Genomic DNA, 23331 nt, shown 5'->3' on the forward strand with positions numbered 1-23331 from the left:
CTCTCACAAAAAGACATTTCCACAATATTCTAGGATGAGCAGAACCTGGAGCTGCAGCTCTTACTGAGCTCCTGGTGCCAGTGCAAAAACTGAGAGCAGCACTGGGATTGCAGCCTTGGGATTTATCCCCATTTGGGAGATCCCCAGGATGGATTCTTGACAAAGGCATTCAATAATCTCCACTGAACACAGATTATCAGCCCAACACTGTTTAAGTATAAATGCTTCTCATTTAACAGCAAAAAAAGAAAAATACCTTCCCTATGGCTGCTTCTTATTTAATAAAAAGAAAACAGTTTCCTTACACAGGGGGAAATTTTTATAGTCTAAAATGTAACTAAGACTCCTCCTTTCCCACCAAAATGCAATTTATCAACAGAACCTGGCCAAGGTCTCAGAATTATTTGGTTTTCCTGGGCCTTTTGTTTTTATTTTCCAAACAACCCTGACAAATTCACTTTGCATTCAAAAAGGATTTGTGAAAATTCTCTCACAACGCAGAAGCCACCAGGCAAGAACTGTACCTGTGCAGAAGCTTTTTATTAAAACTCTAATGCTCCAGACCACAAATGAGGCAGCTGGGCTGAAAAATTGCAGTATAAAGGAGAGGTCAGAGACAGCTTTGTGTAACCTGAAGATAAGTGGGGAAGCAGCACTGGGAGGGCAGCCAGTGTGGAGCGCTCACAAATTGCAAATAGGCACTCACAAATTGCAAATAGACACTCACAAATTACAAATAGGCACTCACAAATTGCAAATAGACTCTCATATCTTATCTAGCTGACGTTTTTCCCACCTGCCCCTTTCAAGATGAGGAATCTCTCTCCTCATCAGCCTCCGGTTAAGCCACTGGGAGAAGAGCTGAGACATTTCTGAACTCTCTCTCACATCATTTTTTTCCCCTGATGTACTGCTACAGGTCTCCTGCTTGATTTCCAAGCCCCATTGTGCTCCATCCCCCCGGGCAACGCAGTTTTACTCATCATAAATACAGATTTCTCTTTGAACTAGAAAGGCAAAAAAAGGTTTCCACGTTTTTAGGTGATACGTCTTTGTTAAGCAAACCTAACAAAGCCCTTAGATATTTACCTAACAGCTATTTCAACACGTGGCAAAGAGCTGGCAGACTAACTCTTGAATTAAAGTGGCTTTTTTCCCCCTGATTTGTTCACCTGAAATTGAAATTATGAGCATGAACACCTTCATGTAGTGTTCAAACTTGGTGCATGACATAAAAGGATGCATGTTCTACTTTTGTTTTACTCTAAAGTTACAGTCAACAAGGAAAACAAAAGACCAGAAGATTAAATTTATTCCTTTTAATCCAAAGAACACCATCAGATATGGCTCCTATATCCAAAGATCAAAGATTGGGAACTTGAGAGGAGATCCAGCTAACAAAAACAGGGATGGAATGATGAAGTCATTTCCATATCTCAGATACGTTTAAGTCATGCAAAACAGAACAGAAAGGCTGAAGGGATTGGGGCTAATAAAAAACAAAAGTGAAAATATAAGTGTGTTGTAATCATCAGTCTGAGTAAAGATAGAAAAATATTCTTTTTTTTTTTTAATATAGTCCCTCTGAAAACAGCTGGGGTACATTTATATCCAAATTTCTCAATAAAATGACGTTGCTAAATTTGCATAACCCCAGAACAATACATTTTTATTAATTTATGATCCTATAGAAAACAAAGTGCTTATTTTTATAAAAATTATGTGGTGAGTCCATAGAAACCCCATACCATGTTTTCATTGGAATTTCATCTACAGAACATTTCTTTAAGAGCTAAAAATTAATTCCAGTGTTAGGAATTCCTCAGGATGGCTCCAGCTGCACACCCCAGCCTGTTCCATCACCTGCACCAAACAAGGGATTTGTTTCACAGTTCAAATTTGAAAAAGTGCTAATTGTAGTTTGATTTTTGCCCTGACAGGATTTCTGTGTGCCGTGGGTTTGGTGATGGTTTCACTACTTCAGGACCAGTCCAATATTAAATTTTCTGCCTCGGACACTCTGGAAAGGGATCAGCAGGACCTGATGAAGGCACAGGGGGATTCAATATCCCCAGTTCAGCAGAGTGTGAGTAAAACTGGCCCAGGCCTGTTCTCTTCCTTTAAAGATCAAAATAAACATTCAGCTCTTGCTGGATCTCACCAAACCTACTGGTGACAGAGCAAACACTGGAGGTTTTATTCCTGAAGGGTGGAAACCTGAGTTATCCTGCTCAGCTAAACTCCAGCTGAATGTTCTGTTCCAGTCCTTAAAATGAGTGGGAAAGCTGGGCTGTGTTCTCCAGCAGAAAGAACTGGGTTTATCCTGATTTTCCTTGTGGGATTTCTTGGATTTGGACAGCACTCAATAACATGGTGTGCCTTTTTGAGGAGCACAGGACATTCTCCCATCCCTGAGCACAGCACCCTGCTCCAGCCTGATGTGTGTCCTCTCAAAGGCTTCCCACTAATTACTCATCCCTGATGTCAGGGAAATGTGCATATTTTCATTATATCCATATTTTAATCTTAATCTCCAGCTGAATGTTCTGTTCCATTCCTTAAAATGAGTGGGAAAGCTGGGCTGTGTTCCCCTGCAGAAAGAACTGGGTTTATCCTGATTTTCCTTGTGGGATTTCTTGGATTTGGAGAGGGAAGGGAGCACTCAATAACTAATTTCTCAATTTTGGAGAGGGAAGGGAGCACTCAGTAACCTGGTCTTTGCCTTTTTTGAGGAGCACAGGACATTCTCCCATCCCTGAGCCCAGCGCCCTGCTCCAGCCTGATGTGTGTCCTCTCAAAGGCTCCCCACTAATTACTCACCCCTGATGTCAGGGAAATACTTTCATTATATGCATATTTCCAGTGGCAGGACCCAGTCTGCAGCCCTGCTCCAGATTAAAGAGCTCCTGAGTGGTTTCTCTTTGCTGGAGAGCACAAGGGAGGGAGGAGATGACACAGGAGGGTTGGGGTGTCTGCCCTGAGCCTGTCCTGGGTCTCCAGATGAGTGTGGCCACCTTAATGAAGGGAAGTGATGCAAGCACCCACATTTCTGGAGCCTGGAAGCCCAGCAGGGATGAGATCAAGCTGATTTGACTAAACTTGCAGGCGACAGGGCTTGCACTTATCACATTCCTGTCATTTAATCTTTCATCACCTGACCTTCCTCAGCTTTTCCCTGAAATGGGCAGAGCAGAGTCAAGGTGTCCTTGTTTTTTCCAAGGGCAGTTCTGTTTTCTGAGTGCTTTGGGTCGGAAGGGACTTAAAGATCATCCTGCTCCAGGTTCCTCCAAGACCAATCCAACCTGGCCTTGCTTTTATTAATTAATTAATTGCTGAATAGTTTTGGATACTAAGCAAACAGAAAACGCTTGAGATCTTTTTAAGGCTTCTCTGCATGAAGGTGGTTAGAACTGGTCATTTCATACTTACCACTAAAAATGCATTTTTAATGTAATTAAAATAGAAATTTTATATTTGAAATTTTCTATAAATAACTTAGAAAAGAAAATAATAAAATATTTGCTCAAACTTAAATACTAACCTTAAATTAATAAATATCAATATTTCATCGCAGCTTTTATTGCAATTAAAATATAAATTTTATATTTTAAAATGTCTATAAATAAGTAACTTAGATAGTGAAAATAATAAAATATTTGCTCAAACTTAAATAAATAAATACTAACATTCCATCACAGCTTTTAATGTAATTAAAATATAAATTTTGTATTTTAATATTTCTGTAAATAAATAACTTAGACAAGGAAAATAATGAAATATTTGCTCAAACTTAAATATTAACCTTAAAAAACTAATGTCAATATTATATCACGTATTACATTTATATTTTAATTGCATTAAAATATAAATTTTATCTTTTAAAAATGTCTATAAATAAATAACTTAGATAATGAAAATAATGAAATATTTTCTCAAACTTCAATCCTAGCCTTAAATAAATGTCATTATTCCATTGCAGCTTTTAATGTGATAAAAATACTAATTTTATCTTTTAAAATTTCTATAAATAAATAACTTAGATAATGAAAATAATGAAATATTTGCTCAAACTTCAATCCTGACCCTAAATAAATAAAAGTCAATATTCTATCACATATTAAATTTATATTTTAATGTAATTAAGATATAAATGTTATATTTAAAAGTTTCTATACATAAATAACTTAGACAATGAAAATAATGAAATATTTGCTCAAACTTCAATCCTGACCTTTAATAATTAAACTTCAATATTCCATCGCATATTGCATTTATATTTTAATGTAAAAAAATAATGTAAATAAAATATAAATGTTATATTTTAAAATTTCTATAAATAAATAAGACAATGAAAATAATAAAATAACTTACACAATGAAAATAACTTAGACAATAAGAGAGAGCAGCGCTGGGGTTGTAGCCTTGGGATTTATCCCCCATAGGGATAAATCAATAATATCGATTTTTCCCCCATAGGGGATAAATCGATAATAAAATAACTTAGACAATGAAAATAACCTAGATAATAATAAAATAACTCAGACAATGAGAATAATAAAACATTTGCTGAAACTTCAATCCTGACCTTAAATAAATCCATATGAATATCCCATCACAGGATAACCCCAGCTACAGCTGCCCGCCCTATGAGCCGGACACCCGGACAGAGAGAACGAGCTCAGAATCCTCTCCCAGCCCCAGCCCTGCCTCCCCATGCCAGGACCCCATCCCGGGAGGCTTCCCTGGCAGCCAAGGAATCCCCTGTGGCACCAACAAGTTCAGGGCATCCTTCGGCACCGAGCGATTCCGGCGCTGCAGCTACGAGGAGAACGCAGCCGGCAGCTACGAGCGCTTCCTCAAGAGCACCAGGAGCCCCTTCCACCCTTACAAGAGGCAGATCAGCGAGGATGTTTTCCAGGAATCCCACCAGGCCCTGCCTCCAGAAGCTTCTCCCTTCAAGAATCACAGGAGCATCGATGGCTTTGAGGGTCTGCCGGGATCTGCTGAGGAGCCGGAGGCTTTTCCCACCCACATCCCAAATATTTCTGCAGAGCAGCCGTGGTGTAGCAGCCTCCAGTACAGCTCCACGGGGCAGGAGCACGGCGCCCAGGTCATGGTCAGTGGGGTTTTGGTGTTGTTTGGGCTGTTTTCAGTGGTAAAAATGGGCTTTTGGAAGGATTTTCTCGTTGGAAGGATTTTCTTGTTGTAGTGGCTGTATTGGTGTTTGTCGCTCTGTCAAGCTAGAGGTCAGGGAAAGCAGATTTAGAAGTATCCATGTTTATTTGTCCAAGTTCTCTATTTTCTGGTCTTTTCCTCAAACAATCCTCAGAAAGATGCACAAGGACAAATGATTTTCCATCAGAGGGGGTACACGAATCCTAGATGTTTATTGCTCTGTCAAGCTAGAGCTCAGGGAAAGAGATTTGGGTATATCCATGTTTATTTGTCCACATTTTCTATTTTCTGGTCTTTTCCTCAAAGAATCCTCAGAAAGAGGTACAAGAACAAGTGATTTTCCATAAGAAGGGGTACCTGAATCCTAGATGTTTATCACTCTGTCAGGATACAGGTTAGAGCTCAGGGAAAGCAAATTTAGACATATCCGTGTTTATTTCTCCAAATTTTCTCTTTTCTGGTCTTTTCCTCAAACAATCCTCAGAAAGATGCACAAGGACAAATTATTTTCCATCAGACAGGGTACATGAATCCTAAATATTTATCAGTCTGTCAAGATACAGGCCAGAGCTCAGGGAAAGCAGATTTAGATATATCCATGTTTATTTGTTCTCTATTTTCTGGTCTTTTCCTCTAACAATCCTCAGAAATAGGCACAAGGACAAATGATTTTCCATCAGACAGGGTACATGAATCATAAATATCCAAATTTGTCATCAGCTGGGGTTTTCTACAAACAAAAGCTCACAAAACAAAATTTTCAAGCATGAGGATGTGGAGCAGATTTGGTCCAACAGCTCGCCTGCACTTTTCTCAGTGCAAATAGAAGAGAAAACTCCAAGACATCAAAAAATAAATATCAGCTCTGTTTATATGTGCAGTGCAAAATTACCTGGGCTGATTTCAATACCAGATGGAGGCAGCTGCCTATTTAGGCCAACAGAGATCCCTGAAAAGCAAATTAAATTCCCCTCCAGTGTCTCCACAAGATCTCTGCTGTGATCCAAGGTGTAAAGTGCATCTTGATCATCTCCTGCAGCCAAAAAGAACAATTCCACCTGCCAGAGGAGAGCCCTGAGCTGGTTCTGAATGGCTGGGACAGGAGGAATTCAGAGCTACAAATGGAAGAGGAGTTTAAAAAAAAAAGTATTAATTGGATTAAGACCAGGAGAATGGAGAGATGTTGTCATGGAACATACCTGGGGATTGAAGCCATCCAGGTTAAGGAGGAAATCGATCTAAATCTCTTATTTCCTGGATAAACACTCATCTAGGTCAGGGGAGTTCAGTGCTGCAAAACCTATGAGCAGCTGATGAAAACAAAATTCCCATTTTCTTCCCAAATCCCTGCAGGATGCAAAGGCAGCAGTGCAGGAGCCCTTTACAAGCAGGAGTAGCTACTCCCTGTTGGGTCTTGCCAGCACCCAACTTCCCACTTTTAAATCATTTCCATGCTGCTGGAAATCTGGAATTTCTCAAAATCTTCATCTTCATATCACCAAGATAACACTGATGTTTATTGGTAGTGGATGTCAAACCAAGCCTAATTTGTGCTTCTAATAATATAGCATAAAAATACTGAATATTTTAATATTTATAAGATATACTAGATTGTGCTGGTTTGACCAGGAAGAAGTGGGAATTCTGGGATGCTGTGGTCAAACCAATGGGTGCTCATTATATATATATATATATATACTAGATATATATTTTATATATATTAGATACACATGCATGATATATAACATATATATAAGAAATCATGTGTATATATGTTTATTTATTGATATTTTTAGATTAAAATTCCATAAAAGCTGGCCATGCTTTAAAGCAGAAGGATAAGTGCTGTTGGATTCTTGGAAAAAAGTTTCTCACTGAATTCCTCCATTTTTTACATATTTCCTGCATCTTGGTTGAACCCAGCAGCCAGCCCAGTGTGGTTTTTCTCTGCCACCTCTTTCCTGGACATTACAGACCTGCCAAAATTCCAGAGGCACTGCCAGCCTACAGATAAAATCAGGGAGAATGAAAGATGAGGGAGACACTTGTGCACACTCAGGAATGAAAGCTGGAGTGTGGTTTGTGTGTGCAGGGAGGGAAAAAATATAAGAATATAAACAGATCTCGATGATTTCTGAATTGCTCTCTGCATGGAATGTGGGCCGGGATTTCCTTTTTTCAGGCTGCAATTATGGAAATGCAGGAATTGGTTCGTTTCTTCATGGAATCACGGGGTGGTTTGGGTTGGAAGGGACCCTGAAGGTGCTCCAGTGTCACCTCTCCTGTGGCAGGGACATCTCTCACTGTCCCACCCTGGCCCTGGCCACCCCAGGGACGGCCAACCCCAGATTTGCACTGCTAAAACACAAACCAACTCTGTTAACCCTTACCAAAACACAGCAAAACCCCAAAAACTCAACGTAACAAAGTCAAACATTCACACTGACTAATTATCCTGTTTTAACTTCAGCTGTTTTCTCTAATTACTCATTTTTTTGGCTGTTTTGCAGCAGGATTCAGACCTGAAGCTCAGGACATCCCCGCTGGAAGGGCAGCCTGGCCTGTATTGCTACCAGCCCCAGGTGCAGCAGATGTATTGCTCCTCACACCCCTTCCACCAGGTCAGTCCAGCACCAAAACCCTGATTTTTAGCACTCAAATGGTACAAAAATTGTGGTAATCATCATTTTTTAAAAATATTTAAATTATCTTTACATTTGTGTGTTTGCAGGGCTGTGTTTCTATGCCTATATTCAGTTTATGAGGATAAGATCTAAAAACAACCACAGCTAAATGCAATTTAAGATGCTTATTAAGAAAAAGAAGGAAAAAAATACCAAACCAAAAACTGTGGAAATGGAATCTTAGTACTGGATATTTATATTTTCACCATTACACTCCAGAAAATTTGCTTTGGAGACAGATAAATTATTAATATAATTCTTGATATTTCAGGATGTTAACTAACTGAGCTTTAATTTCAGGAAAAAAAACCCTAAATAGATTGCTAAAATTCAGACCAAACATAGAAAAATATTTTAAAGTGAAATTGGAACAGCAAAATGATGTCAGCTTTCCTTGTGCCTGGTGGCGCACACATCTCTTTTGAAAATTTGCTTCTTACATCATCCCAAGAGAAAGATTACTCAGCTGAAGCATAATTGACAGTAATAAAAATAAAAACAAATAAAATAAAATAAATGAAAATAAAATAAATATAGACATAGATAAATTATATAAAAATTATAAATAGAAATATACTTATTAATATAAATATAATTTAAATGGAATAAAAGGAATGGTGATATTGCACTACCATCCTAACTTACAAATCCATTATCATTATTTTAGAAGAAAATTATCACAAAATGGTGCCAAAACAAAGCTCTGCTGCAAATACAAACTATGTTGGATATGTCACAGCTCCATATATCTCAGTCACTATAAAAATGCCATTTCTGTGTGCAGAAACCCCACCTAACTTGTGAATTCACAGAATATTCTTAATTTCTTTATGCGTTCTGCAGCAGGCACCTTTCCCCTGTCCCTGCTGGTTTGACAGCAGTGCTGTTTCTGTGCTGATCACATTCCAAAAACATCCAGATTTAAAGCTGCCAGGCAAGATCCAACAGGCACCAAGAGGAAAATCCTCCATCCACCTGCAGGCTGGCACTGGGACAAATCTCTGAAGTGCAGCAGGTTTCTGTCAGACTTTTCTTCAATACCTGGTGCTTAATGTTAATATAGAAAAGAGTCTGGCAAGGTGTTCTGCTGCTGAGGAATAAAATAAAAATAAAATTAAAAAAAAAAATTAAATTAAAAACTAAAATTTAAAAAAGGTCTAATAGGTGAAAGAGGTAGAATTGCTATCCCTGTGCCATAATCACATGCGATAATCACATAATCATATTCTTCAATATCTGTGCTTAATGTTAATGTAGAAAAAGTCTGACAAGGTGTTCTGCTGCTCAGGAATAAAATAAAAATAAAATTTAAAAATTTTTAAAATAAAATTTATAAAGGTCCAGTAGGTGAAAGAGGTAGAATTGCTATCCCTGTGCCATAATCACATGCCATAATCACATAACCATATTCTTCAATACCTATCCCTGTGCCATAATCACATTATCATATTCTTCAATATCTGTGCTTAATGTTAATATAGAAATAGTCTGGCAAGTTGTTCTGCTGTTGAGGAATAAAATAAAAATAATTTTTTTTAAAAAATTTAAAATAAAATTTTAAAAAGTCTAATAGGTGAAAGAGGTAGAATTGTTATCCCTGTGCCATAATCACATGCCATAATCACTTAGTCATATTCTTCAATAGCTGTGCTTAATGTTAATGTAGAAAAGGTCTGGCAAGGTGTTCTGCTGCTGAGGAATAAAATAAAAATAAAATTTAAAAAAATATAAATAAAATTTTAAATTATCTAATAGGTGAAAGAGGTAGAATTGTTATATTGTTATTCCTGTGCCATAATCACATGCCATAATCACATAATCATATTCTTCAATATCTGTGCTTAAGGTTAATGCAGAAAAGGTCTGGCAAGGTGTTCTGCTGCTCAGGAATAAAATGAAAATAAAATTTTAAAAATAAAATTAAAAACAAAATAAAATAAAAAATTTAAAAGGTCTAATTGGTAAAAATAGAATTGCTATCCCTACACCATAATCACATGCTGGAAAATGAAAAGAGCTGAGAAAAGTGGAATAAGCTGTCCTGCATGGAGCAGCCCCATGATTAACTCTTTCCATTCCAAGCTGGAATGGGGCAGTGCAAGCTCAGTCACTCCAAGGAGGTTCCTCTCTGCAGAACGGGCCCTGCAGTGAGGGATGTTCCAGCCCAGTTTTCATTAGAGGGATGAGAGGATCCAGCCCCTTCATTAATTCTGTGCAGATGATAAAACAGCCTCACCTTCCCCTTGGCTGGACACAACAGGAGCGGTGACTCAGAAGAAAAATGAGTTATTATTGACCCAAATGAGGAGCAGACACTGGCTGGAGTCACTCACCCACCATAAAACACCTTTCATGCCATGGCAGACTGTAAAACCAGCTCCAGCCTGTCATTCCAGACCATTCCCCAGCCTCCCTTCCCTCAAAAAGGATTCATGAAACCAATAAAACAGAAATAATCCCTCAAACACCCAGGTCTGGCCTTTCATGGTGACATCAAAACCAGCCCTATCTTTCAAAGAGCCACCAAAACCAATAAAAATCAGAATTATTGTAGGAATTTCTTGGTTTTCTGCTCTCGGGGGAAAATCTGCAGCCGGTGCACAAGGCAGGGAGCACCACAGTGCACACAAAAATTAGTTCACAGCTGCTCTGGAGGCTCTAATTGTGCCCAATATTTGGTTTAACAAGGCAGGACATGATTAATTATGTACATTTCATTCCTTTCACCATGCAAACAACTGAGTCTATTCAGTCTGGCTTTCCACATTCCATTTCAGGCAGTTCAGTGTGAGGAAGATAAAAGCAAACAGGCAAGAAAGACTCCAGCAGCCAGCATAAAATTACTGAGAAAATGACATCAATTATTCAGAGTACAGAATAAATAAATAAACTGTGAATATTTTGCTGTTTTAAGGGGACAAAGACCAAGAGCAATCAAAACTATTGATCCAAAAAAACAAAGGAATTAGAATTAGAAACTAAAGAGATGTCCAAGGGATTTTTCCCAACGAGTCCTGAGGGCTACATGATGATTTTCCAGAGGAACCCCACAAACCTCATGGCACAGGATGGGCAGGAATGAGCAGTGAAACACCAGGACAGGGCTCAGCAGTGCCAGGGAAGGCATCCAGGTAGACTTTTTTTTTAATATCATGTGACAGAAATTCTAATTTTGGCCATGTCCTCACCCCTGGCATCCGCCAAGATTCATCTGGAAGAGGCAGAAATTCCTCTCTCCCAGAGCTGATGTTATCTTACCTAAACTACATCATGCTCCTTTGCTCCTGAAAGTCTCTTTGCAGCAGGTTTAAACTGTAATTTAAGGGAGAAAAACGCGGAATATTCAGAAAAGAAAAAGACCAAGGGCTGTGTTAAAAAATTGAGGACAAATCTATGGAAGCTCTGGCGCAATCCAGGCTGTCTGTGGGGATCATCTCATCTTTCACCTGGCTTTTTATCCTGGTGATCCCTTCACTTTAAGTGTGTCTTGGAACAGGTTTGGTGATCTCCTGGAGAGTTTGGTCAGCATTTCTCAGGGAGCTCCTGTGGCTGGTACCAAGGCATAAATATTATCTGTTTTTAGGGGTCCTGGCTGTTATTTTCAGCTTTTTGATAGAGAAAATTGAATGGAAAAATCACTTGAGGTGGTGGCACATGAACTCCTGGCCCTGTGGAGAAGGATTTTCCTTGGATTTTACTGAGGGAACAGACAGGGAGCAGCCCAACAGCTTCAGCACGGGGCAGGCAGTGTGAAACCACCCCAAAAATGTCTCATATGCTTCTCTCCTGACCCTTGGAATGACATCACTGACTTATTCCATAATAATAAATTCCTCTTAAATATATTCTGGTGCATCCATTTAAGTTCTTCTTGTTATTTGTTGGGGTTTTCCCTGCCTTGCTCAGTAACAGCGATTTTAACAGAGATTTTGGGATACTATTCCCTTAGCAGCAAATATTATATGATTTCAATTTTTGCCTTTCTGAACCCTCTCCACCTAAAAAATAAAGAAAAAAAATATAGCACACAAACTCAAATAAGGCTCAGGCAAGACTTCCCTGTTTCCTCCTACATTTTTAGTAGCTTTACTTCCTCAGCTGCTTTTTATAAGATGAACACTGAAGATTTTTACTCTGGTGGTCTGGGGTTTTAATGTCGATAAAATGACATCATTCATTATTTGTGTGCTTGTTCAGGGGAGGCTGAGCAGGCTGAGATACTTCAAAAGAGATGGCTGGAGGGAGATAAGCTTTAGGTCTATAAAATTAGAAATTATCTGGGGACGATTAATAGGACACGGCTCCTCATAGCAAGAAATAAAGAAGAAAATGCTTTTTCCCACACAGTATCAGAAATAATGCTGTTATTAGGGAATATTTTTGGGAGTTTTTTGCTAAAACAAATGACATTTTTGCTGTCCCCCCAGTACCCCTCAGGAGGCAGCTACCCCGTGACTTACATCGCCTCCTCGCACTACCCCTACCAAAGGATTGCTCCTCAAAGCAGCCAAGAATCTCAGCAGCCTCTGTTCCCCAAACCCATCTACTCCTACAGGTAATCCAATCTTTTTCCAAGCCCTCACCTTACAGGAAATACCCCGTTCACCCCTGGCCCTGTTCCAGCATCGTTTGCAGCAACACGTTCGCTCCATTTGTCTTCTTGCCGGGCTGTTCTGTCCTGTCCCCGTGGATCACAGAACGTTCCAGGCTCTGGGGCCAGCCAAGGCACACAGAAATGAAGTGTTGTAAAGCAGGGGAGCAGTCTTGATCACTCCCCAAAGGAAAAAAAATTGACACATTTCTCTAAGGAAAAAATTTAAGTGTTGTGAATTTCATCAGCACAAGGCTGGTGCTACTGAGTTGTCTATTCTGTATTAAAAATTATTTTTTTCCCAGTTACTTGAGCAAGGAAATGCCTTGAAAACCTATCTACTATGGCAGTCACCACATGGGTTTAGCCACCGAAGTAGATCAGATAATTAAATTTTAATTATGACTCTGTCGATTTGATTCTCTCTGTGGCCTCCGCCAGTCAAACAAACCTTCAATAACTCCACACCAGCAGGATTGGAAGGTCTTGATTCTACTTTCTATGTTCCTTTATTTTAAACCCAGATTGGACCTTCTAGATGAGCCTGGAGAATTACCTGTAGGAGTTAAGGAGATTGTTGTAATTGACTGAGTGAAACATAAAATCATCCTTGTATTTGTGCTATGACAGTGAAAGTCAGAATAATTACACCCAGTGCAAAAAATGATCTAATTTTGGTTGTGAGGAGCCAGGCAGAAGAGGCTAAAATGGTTTTTTTGTTTGTTTTTTCTCTCCCTAAAGCATCCTGATCTTCATGGCTCTCAAAAACAGCAAGACAGGGAGTTTGCCAGTCAGTGAGATTTACAATTTCATGACAGAACACTTCCCTTACTTTAAGGTGAGTTCCACGGGGATGGGGAAGGGAGAGAGGGAGTAAGGGATGGGATTCCAGCTATGAAAAGGGATTATTTCTTAGGAGATTCATACCAAATCAATTACACACTCCATACTCCCATGATCCCAAGCTCCCCAGCCTTCTGCACCTAGGCAGAAATGTGAAATGTGGTAATATTTAACTCAAGAAGATGTTAAGGACTGTTCCAGCTGTGAGCTTGGGTGTACAACAGTGACCATTCCTCAGGGCAAATTTCAAACAGCCGCAGCAAGGCAGTTCAAACATTTGTAATAAAGGAACACTGAGAATAATGGAAAATAAATGTTCCAATACAATTCTGCAGTGGTTTTGGACACTGAGGACAAATAGAGCACACACACACACAAACAGAAGATTGAATATGTCAGTAACCAGAGAAAAATGCACATTATCACAGAGGAAGAACTGTCAGGATCCATCACACTCCCAGATTTCCTCCCAAAGGAATCACTAAGTGCTCCATCATTTGTTACAAGCAAGAAAAGGGAAAAAAAAATAAATCTACCGTTAGAAATCCCGGGGGAATCCACAGGAAAATAGCCAGAGTTTCAAGCAGAGAGGTGGGAATATTATTAATAATTTTTACAGGCATGTGGATGTTTATTCCTCAGATCAAACTGAAATTAATTCTCTGTTGTCTTATGACACAATTGATCATAAAATTAATCAGCAGCTTTAAACCAAATGCTGCTGCTGCCAGCATGGGCAGAATCCCTCAGACTCAGGATTGTGGCTCCTCCAGGTGTCACCATCCTGGTCCCTCCTGGTTTTTCAGAACCTCTTGTCTTTTTTAAAATTCATTTAAAAACTGATGAGAATGAGGTCACTGCTGTAGGAACAGAATAGATCAGGGGGTACTACCCATAAATTCACTATTTTGCACTTTACTTACAAATTCAGCCAAATGTATTTGACTGTAGCATCCTTAAAATAACCAGGGGAGAATGAGCACTCAGATATTACATTTACAGTCATGAATCCCTGTCTCTCTCTGGTCTTCACAGCAGAGAATTACCAATATAGGCAAAATTTAATATCCTCCATCCTCCCTGCTTTTGGAGACTCTTCAGCAAAATAAAACCCCATAAAAATCAGCAAAGAACATTTTGCTGCTGCTACCAGTGCTCACTAAAAAGCAAACTACAACAGGGAGAGGGGAAAAATTTAAGTTGGTGAGAAAAAGAGAGCAAGTGCACACAGAGCCTTGCTGGGATGATACAAGCAGAGTCAAATTAACTGGGATTCGCTGCCACAGCAAATTTAGTTTCTATGATGCAACAATCTCATTTCTAGTTGAAACAGAGCAATCCAACTCCTACGTCCTAAAAAAAAAAAAAAAATCTACACAGCTAAAGTTGAATTAGTCTTTGATGTACCTCTCCCTTCTCTTGAGACCTAGATTTAAAGAGAAAGGGTTTTGCAAGATCACTGAACTCTTTAAACTTCAAGAGCTGGTCAGGATCAGTGGGGCTGGACAATAATTTTCTCTCCTTTTTTTTTGTAGTGATTAGTGAGTCTAACAGAAAGCTTTAATCTTTTTAATTGGAGTTGTTGGGCTGAGAGGGCAGAAAGGTCTGAGGTGTGAAGGGAGGGCTCAGGTGCTGTGGAGGTGGCACCTGGGGACATGGATTGGTGGTGGCCTTGGCAGTGCCAGGGGCTGGAATTGGTGCCCTCAGAGGGCTTTTCCCACCTCAGTGATCCTGGGATTCCCCAGCTGATTTTGTGATCCTGGGATTCCCCAGCTGATTTTGTGATCCTGCACTCGCATCTCCCCCTTGCTGAATGCAGTGATTACCAAAATCAGCCACAGCAGGGAGATTCCAGCTGCTCAAGAGCAGCCCCAGCAGCCAAAGTTTGCTCATTTACAATCACACCTGATTTAAAAACTGGTGTTTTTTTCTCTTAATAATCTCAGTGTGTTAATCCCTACCTGGGCAAATAAATTCTCACAGCTCAGCAATCCTGAATTTAATGCAAGAACCTGCTCAGCTCCTGGCAGCAGCCTCCAAAATCAATCCGTGTGCTTTTTGCTTGTACAGTTTCTAAAACCATCTCCTAATTTACACCCCCACACGTTCTGCAAGCCTCTGAGGAGCCCATGCCACTCCCAGCTGAGCAGAAACACCAATTATCCTGTCTAGGTACACAGGGGTGTGGGGAGCCTCTGTGCAGGGCAAGAAACAGGAATATTCTTCCAGGTCAGCTTGTTCAGTAGCTAAATGCACAATTCGCCTGGGAGGAACAGCTTTATTCACTTTTGGAACCACCAGAAAGTTACTTGAATGTTATCTGCAAGGGAGAAAAAACTGATTTGTTGTGTTTAGAGTGATCTTATGGCAGAAAATGCTTTAAAGGTTTGGGGTTTTCTCTCTTCTCTTCTCTTCTCTTCTCTTCTCTTCTCTTCTCTTCTCTTCTCTTCTCTTCTCTTCTCTTCTCTTCTCTTCTCTTCTCTTCTCTTCTCTTCTCTTCTCTTCTCTTCTCTTCTCTTCTCTTCTCTTCTCTTCTCTTCTCTTCTCTTCTCTTCCCTCCTGTTACAGTTTGTGTTGTCTCACCCATGAGACAGAATAGTGAAATGCTGACATCAGGTGGGCCAAAATGGAAGAGGTTCTGCTGCTCTGAAGGGAAAATAGTTTCTCTTTTAGTAAATAGTATGTATTTAATTCCACACCTATTTATTTTTTAATGAAGAAAGTGAGTATTAAATCTGATCCTCATCTCATCAATAAGGTTTTTAATGCCTTAATCCACACAATAGTTCTTTACAAGCTACAAAACAACATGTTTTACAGTCCTTATAAAAACATGTACAGAAAATTAAATCCTGATACAATAATTTCATCAAAGTATGTTCAAAATTCACAGTCTGCCTGGTGAAAGACAAAATGGGCTCAGATTCATTTATAAAAGATGGTCTAAGAGGAAGTTCTGATGGACTAGGCAGCAATTAAAGAAATTATCAAACTATCAAAAATCTGGCTTTGTATGAGAGAAGGATCCTAGTAATAAAAAGTAAAAATGGGGAAAAAATTAATGAACCTAAGAGGGAAATTCTAATTTTTAACATTGTAAAAAAGACTGTGGAAACCCATATTTATTTGTCATGTTCTCTGTTGAATAATTCTCTACTTGATACAAACAGTTATGATGACAAATGTTTGCATCCATGAATATGAATTAACAGCCATGGACAACCTCCCCCCATTTCACAGAGCTGTTTCATTTCCTGCAATCCTTATGAGGAATTGAAAAGAAAATATGAGGATTTTTTTGGCAAAAAGAAAATAATCATTTTGATGACCCAGTTTAAAGAACCTTCCAGCTTCTTCTGCTGAGTTAAAAGTAAATGCAAAGCACAGAGATGAGTGATCAGCTGTGGAAACCTGTATCTCATCTGGAGGGCTTGTGATTGAAATATTTGGTTATGTAATTGGCCAGCACACAAAGTTACACCTACAGTAGCATGAAAAACCCCTTTGAAGTCTGCCTGGACACTGAATTTGAGCCCAGGCGGCACAAAGTACTTTAATGAAGAATTGGAAATATTTCTAGGTGTTCTAAAATAGATTCTGATTTCGTGTTAGTTCTAGAACATGAATTTTTACACAATTCTGGTGATGTGCAAATTCACTCTTAGAGACCCAGCAGGTCTCTGACAACCTTTTTGCTTAGAAGATCAGTTACTATTTTATCTGATCCCTCTCTTCCCACACAACATGACTGTAACATTTTTGTGGCTTCCCTCTAACGTTCAAGCTTCTCACTGCAGAGAAGGCACAGATCTAAACAGCATTTCTTGTAACCTCACCAGTCAAAACACAGTTATATATATACACATACATTTTAAATTTATTTATTTATTTTTAGCTTTTAATTTATTTTTTTTTTAAGCTGGTTCTTACATTGGGTTTGTTTCTCCAGACAGCTCCAGATGGTTGGAAGAATTCCGTGCGCCACAACTTATCTTTGAACAAGTGCTTTGAGAAGGTTGAGAACAAATCAGGGAATTCTTCTAGAAAGGGCTGTTTGTGGGCTCTGAATCCAGCCAAGATTGACAAGATGCAGGAGGAGCTTCAGAAATGGAAGAGGAAAGACCCAGTTGCTGTGAGGAAGAGTATGGCAAAGCCAGGTCAGTCATCTGTTCTTGTTTTAGCTCTCAAACAGCTCTCCCCAGAATTTTTCTGTTCACCAAGATTGATAAAAGAATTTAAATATTATTTAGGAAAATATTTAAGGATTTTTCCTGGTTGGCAAAACAAGTAAAAAAATTAATATCAGAATTAAAATAGACCTAGTTTTGTAGAAATTTACAGATAAGCACAAACAAGCTTCACCAAGAAAATATTCTCTCTTGACATCTCTCTAAGATAAAAAGCAAGGTTGGATGGGGATTGGAACAGCCTGGTGTGGTGGAGGTGTCCCTGCCCATGGCAGGGGGATGAAATGAGAGGATCTTCAACATCCCTTCCAATCCAAACCACTCTGTGACAAAAAGAACACTGAAATACGAAATATCAAATAAAATCTGAGATTAACTGCTAAGTATCCAACCTTTAAAAGTGGAATTTATTACATACTCACTTGGCAACAGTAATTTAAAAGCAAACATCTCAGTTGGTTATGGCATGGTGCTGATATCACTGAGGTTGTGAGTACAATCCCTGTATGGGCCATTTTCTTAAGAATTGGACTTGGTGATCCTTGTGGATCCCTTCCAACTAAGAATTTCAGGCTTTGAAGGTTTTAATATATAAGAACTAGCAACTTCTGTTGGCCATTTCCTGAATAACAGCATAATTCCTGCTGCAAGTTATCCAGGGAAAGTCAGCTATGGACTTTCCCTTGCCATTTGCTGAGCAGCACCACAATTCCTGCTGCAAATAATGCAGGGATAAGTCAGCTATGGACTTTCCCTTGCCATTTTCTCAGAACCACCACAATTCCTGCTGCAAGCTATGCAGGGGTAAATGAGCCATGGACTTTTCCTTATCATTTTCTGAATATCACCACAATTCCTGCTCCAAGCAATGCAGAAATAAGTCAGTATGGAGTTTCCCTTGCTATTTTCTGAGCAGCATCACAATTCCTGCTGCAAATAATGCAGGAATAAGTCAGCTGTAGACTTTCCCTTGTCATTTTCTGAGCAGCACCACAATTCCTGCTGCAAGCAATGCAGAGATAAATCAGCCATGGACTTTCCCTTGCCTTTTTCTCAGAACCACCACAATTCCTGCTGCAAGCAATGCAGGGATAAATCAGCCATGGACTTTCCCTTGCCATTTTCTCAGAACCACCACAATTCCTGCTGCAAGCTACGAAGGGATAAATCAACTATGGACTTTCCCTTGATATTTTCTGAGCAGCATCACAATTTCTGCTGCAAGCTATGCAGGGATCAGTCATTCATGGACTCTTCCTTTGTTTTCCAGAAGAGCTTGACACCCTGATAGGCGACAGGAGCGAGAAGCTGCGCTCGCCGCTGGTGCCGTGCAGCCCGCCGGGCGCTGCAGGTGCCTCGCTCTCCAGGCAGATGGCAGCGCAGCCCCATCCCTTGTGCGAGCCCTCGCTGTCCTCGGGCATCCCGCAGGGCTTCCCCGGCATCCCCGGCTCGGCAGCGCTGCACGCCAAGAGCCCCCTGCCCGCCCTGCTGGGGGGGCAGCAGCCCGGCTGCTTCTCGTCCCCGCAGGGCTTCCCGCAGGTCCCCACGGCGCTGCTGCAGCACACGGCCGAGCCTCAGAGCCTGTTCCATGCTGGGGAGGCGCAAAGCCAGCTCCGGACTCAGCCCAGCATCCCTCAGGATTCGCCAGTGCCGGCCCAGAGCCCCCCGAGCTGCGGGATGAAGATGCTGCCCGAGCATTCTCCGGCCAGGACGGTGCAGGACACGCTGCTGCAGGAGGGAGACCTCAGCAATGACATCGATGCTCTCAACCCGTCCCTCACTGATTTTGATCTCCAAGGTAGGTGCTGGAGGTGTTTTTGTCTTGGACAGTGAGGTTTGTTACCTCCCATCCTATGGATCCCATCCCATCCCATGGATCCCTCCCATCCCATCCCACCCCATCTTATCCCTTTCCATTATTCCATCTCATCCCATGGATCCCATCCCATCCCATGGATCCCATCCCATCCCATCCCATTATCCCATCCCACCCTATCCCATCCCATCCCATCCCATCCCACCCCATGGATCCCATCCCACCCCATGGATCCCATCCCATGGATCTCATCCCATCCCATCCCATGGATCCCATCCCACCCCATGGATCCCATCCCATGGATCCATGCCATGGATTCCATCCCATCCCACCCCATGCATCCCATCCCATCCCATCCCACCCATGGATCCATTCTATCCCATCGCAATCCCATCCCACCCCATGGATCCCACCCCATGGATCTCATCCCATGGATTCCATACCATCCCATCCCATGGATCCCATCCCATCCCACCCCATCCCATGGATCCCATCCCATCCCAACCTCCACAACATCCATTTCCCTCCCTTTTCTCACATCTCCACGCCACTGTTACAAACCTCACCTTCCTGGGTTACATTTTGTATAAACACAATGTAATTTTGTGTTAGATCTTTTAAAAGTTTCCCAAGGAAGATACAGATTTGCATCCAGGAACGGAAAAAACATTCTTACTGCCCCCCTGGCTACAATTGCTGATATTAAACACTGCAATACAGTTTTTATAACGTGTTCTTTAAATTCAGACCTGTTTTCAACTGAAAGCTACTCAAGCACAGCTATTTAGTGCCATTCTTAGAAGAGAATTGTCGAGTGAAAGGCACCAAGAGAAATAAATTTGATTGAATTAACATGCTAGCATTCTTCTTTATCAATATTGATTCCACATCTCTGCTAAAAAGGATGCTTTTTCCCTCTTCCCAAGGCAGTAATAGCATCTACACCCAAAACAATTATACTTGCTGAGCTGTCTTCTTGTATTCTTCATAAATATACATTTCTACCAGAATTTTTGAAATAATTTTCTTAATTTAATGCTGTTTTCTCCCAGATTTAAATTTGTGGAGACAGACAAATAATAACCATCTAAACAACCTCTTCCCTTCCTCAGTCCCAAGAGATTAGGATCACCTCCATAAATTATTAATAAACAACATCTCCTGCAACACACTGATTCAAGAAACAAATATTAAAAAACATAGGAAGAGAAAATATAAAGAAATGTGAATCAAGCTGTGTCAATTCTTTAATTTATTTTCTATGTCTGTCAAGGTCAGGATTGAAGATGGTATTTTGTGTTCAGGCTCGAATGTTTATTATTTCTTATCTATACAAATTGTGAGTTCTACAGCATTCTACTAACAAGCTACAAAATGGCTCACTATCTTTCTCTACAAGGCCTTTTAAGGCTAAATTATCCAATTAAGAAATGAGACCTAAATTATTTTTACTTTTAACCCAATAAGCAACCACCCAAAATCCACAATGCTGAGACTTTTCTGTCCAATTACACAAAACCACCCAAACCCATGGAGAAGGAGAAGAAGCAGACACAACACTAAAATCTGCATCTTAACATAGATATAGATATAGATATAGATATAGATATAGATATAGATATAGATATAGATATAGAGATATCTATATGTATATAAGTATATAAGTATATATGTATGTATGTATGTATGTATGTATATATGGATATATATGTATATATATGTATATATATGCATATATATGGATATATATGGATATATATGGATATATATGTATATATGTATACATATAATGCTTTATATATATTGTTATATTGCTGTATTGCTATATATTTTATAATATTATAATAGCTATATCATAATATAATATATGTAATATAATTATATATAATAATATATAATAATATATTAATATAATAACATATATACTATATTATTAAATATAGTGTATATATTATAATCTAATATATTCTGTATATAATATAATATGTCCTATATTATATATGATGTATAATATATAAATTGTATATCATATATAAATTATGTATAATCTATAAATTATATATTATATAATATAAGGTAGATAGTTATAACCTATATTGTAATATTATAGCTATATATATTTTATATATATAATAGCTATATAATATAGATATTATATATATGTATAATAGCTATATAAGATAGATTTATATTTATTTATATATATGTGTATATATATATATATATAATAATGAACCTTAAACTCTATGTTTTCCACCCTGTAATATGATACACTTCTATTCAAACTGCACACCCATAATCCATAATCTCAGCTCTATCATTTAATTTTGGAAGCCTTCTCAGGTCAAATGCAGTATTATTCTCTTGTGGCTAAAAGAGTTGGGTTAAAACTAAAATATTGGAAATTCTCAGCATCCAGGGTTCCAATAAATCTGTAAACCAACATGGGGATGTTTTTTGTTGTAGGGAATCTTTGGGAGGAGCTGAAGGACGACAGCCTGGCCGTGGATCCCCTTGTGCTCATTTCATCATCCCCGCAGTGTTTCCCCTCGCACTGCCAGCTGGAGAGCGGCGGCCCCGGCGCGCACGGGGCCGCGCACGGGAGCGCGCACGGGAGCGCGCCCGAGCTGCAGCTCACCACGCTCTACTCGGCCTTCATGGAGCTGGACACGGTGTCCCCGTCGTACCTGAGCAACACCCCCGGCTCCAAACCCATCGCGCTGATGTGAACCACAGCCCCGGCACCGCCCTGACCCACGGGAACAGGAATTTTATCTCTTTTTTCCCAGAACTCACCCGCAGGATATGTAGCTTTATCATGATGGTTTTCTACAGACTGACATTAAAGCAAAAAAATAGAAAAAAATAATGTAAAATATTATTTAAAGAGAGTATGGTTAACAGCTGAACTTGTCAACACCGTTTTATCAAGGCACTCATCTTCTTCGTCTTCCAGGAATAAGAAGCCACTCATCTTCTTCTTGACCTGCTTTTTCCTCTTTCTTTCTTTTTTTCTTTAACAAAAACTGCTTGGAAATGAGCACAGAACTCACAGCACACAACAATTTAACTTATTTCTTGGAGCCACTGATGGCAACAACATCCACCACAGACCACTCAAAATATAAAATCTACCTATTAAAACATTCATAGTCCCCTTGAAAGAAGGGACCCATAGTCCCCCTGGGTTTTGGTAAATGTGAACTGAAAATTCTGCAAGTATTAGAAGATAGAGGACAAGCTGCTGACAGACAAAACCAAAGCAACAAATATGCTTCAGTGGAAAATATCAAAGTTTTACTGTATTTAAAAAGAAATTTTAAACTCTGCTTTTTTAATAAAAAAGAACAAAACTATTTAGTAGAATTTTTACTTGGCTGGAAATTATTCCCATTCATGCCTCTTATCTTTTACCACATAAACTAAACATTAACGTGAATTATTGAGCCATATGGTAATAAAAAAGAAGAGAGAAATTGCAGTTGGCCAAATCCAGAGAGCATCTGTGTTTTAACTGATCCCTCCAGGGGGGTTTCTTGTGATGCTGAACCAAATCTTGCAGCAGGTTCCTACTGTGAGCTAAACTTCAGGCCAGTTTTTCAGGAACAACCTTCTCCCTCTGATTTTCCACAAAGCTGGAATTAAAAAAAGTAGAAAAATAGAATAAAATAGAATAAAACCATTTTGGTTGAAGTGATGCAATATAAACCCAGAGTGAGCTGGAGAAAAGAAGTTAAAAATTGAATTGAGCACTATGGAAAATAGTCCAGAAACCCCCAAAGAATGGGGTTCCCTGGAGAAGCTGTGGCTGCCCCATCCTGGAAGTGCCCAAGGCCAGGTTGGACAGAGCTTGGGACAATTTGGGACAGTGGAAGGTGACCCTGCCCATGGCAGGGGGTGGCACTGGGTGACCTTCAATGTCCTTTCCAACCCAACCCATTGTGGGATTCTCTGATCTCCGTTCACAGACGGTGTAAACTCAGCCTAAACCAAGGAGGGTAAAACTTGAGTCAGCTTGGGTGATTGAGACCACAA

General features: G+C 39.7%; 1 protein-coding gene across 1 annotated transcript; it reads left to right on the forward strand.

Annotated features, from left to right (window-relative positions):
- The first annotated feature begins 1966 nt into the window (after positions 1-1966).
- On the forward strand, positions 1967-22644 carry FOXN1 (forkhead box N1). The gene is made up of 8 exons (XM_064729297.1): positions 1967-2086; positions 4619-5116; positions 7686-7796; positions 12287-12414; positions 13192-13288; positions 17243-17450; positions 18751-19278; positions 21763-22644. The coding sequence occupies exons 1-8, from the start codon at positions 1967-1969 to the stop codon at positions 22023-22025; spliced, it is 1953 nt and encodes a 650-aa protein (XP_064585367.1). The 3' UTR covers positions 22026-22644.
- Positions 22645-23331: the final 687 nt, after the last annotated feature.

Source organism: Zonotrichia leucophrys, chromosome 19, assembly GCF_028769735.1.
Source record: "Zonotrichia leucophrys gambelii isolate GWCS_2022_RI chromosome 19, RI_Zleu_2.0, whole genome shotgun sequence".
NCBI classification, from domain to species: domain Eukaryota; kingdom Metazoa; phylum Chordata; class Aves; order Passeriformes; family Passerellidae; genus Zonotrichia; species Zonotrichia leucophrys.

What these genes read in the sequence shown, in the direction of transcription:
- FOXN1 (XM_064729297.1), top strand. Translation starts at nt 1,967, where the DNA reads ATGGTTTCACTACTTCAGGACCAGTCCAATATTAAATTTTCTGCCTCG. An exon ending in AGCACGGCGCCCAGGTCATG is followed by an intron (nt 5,117 to 7,685) that starts GTCAGTGGGGTT and finishes GCTGTTTTGCAG; the next exon opens with CAGGATTCAGACCTGAAGCT. An exon ending in AACACTTCCCTTACTTTAAG is followed by an intron (nt 13,289 to 17,242) that starts GTGAGTTCCACG and finishes TTGTTTCTCCAG; the next exon opens with ACAGCTCCAGATGGTTGGAA.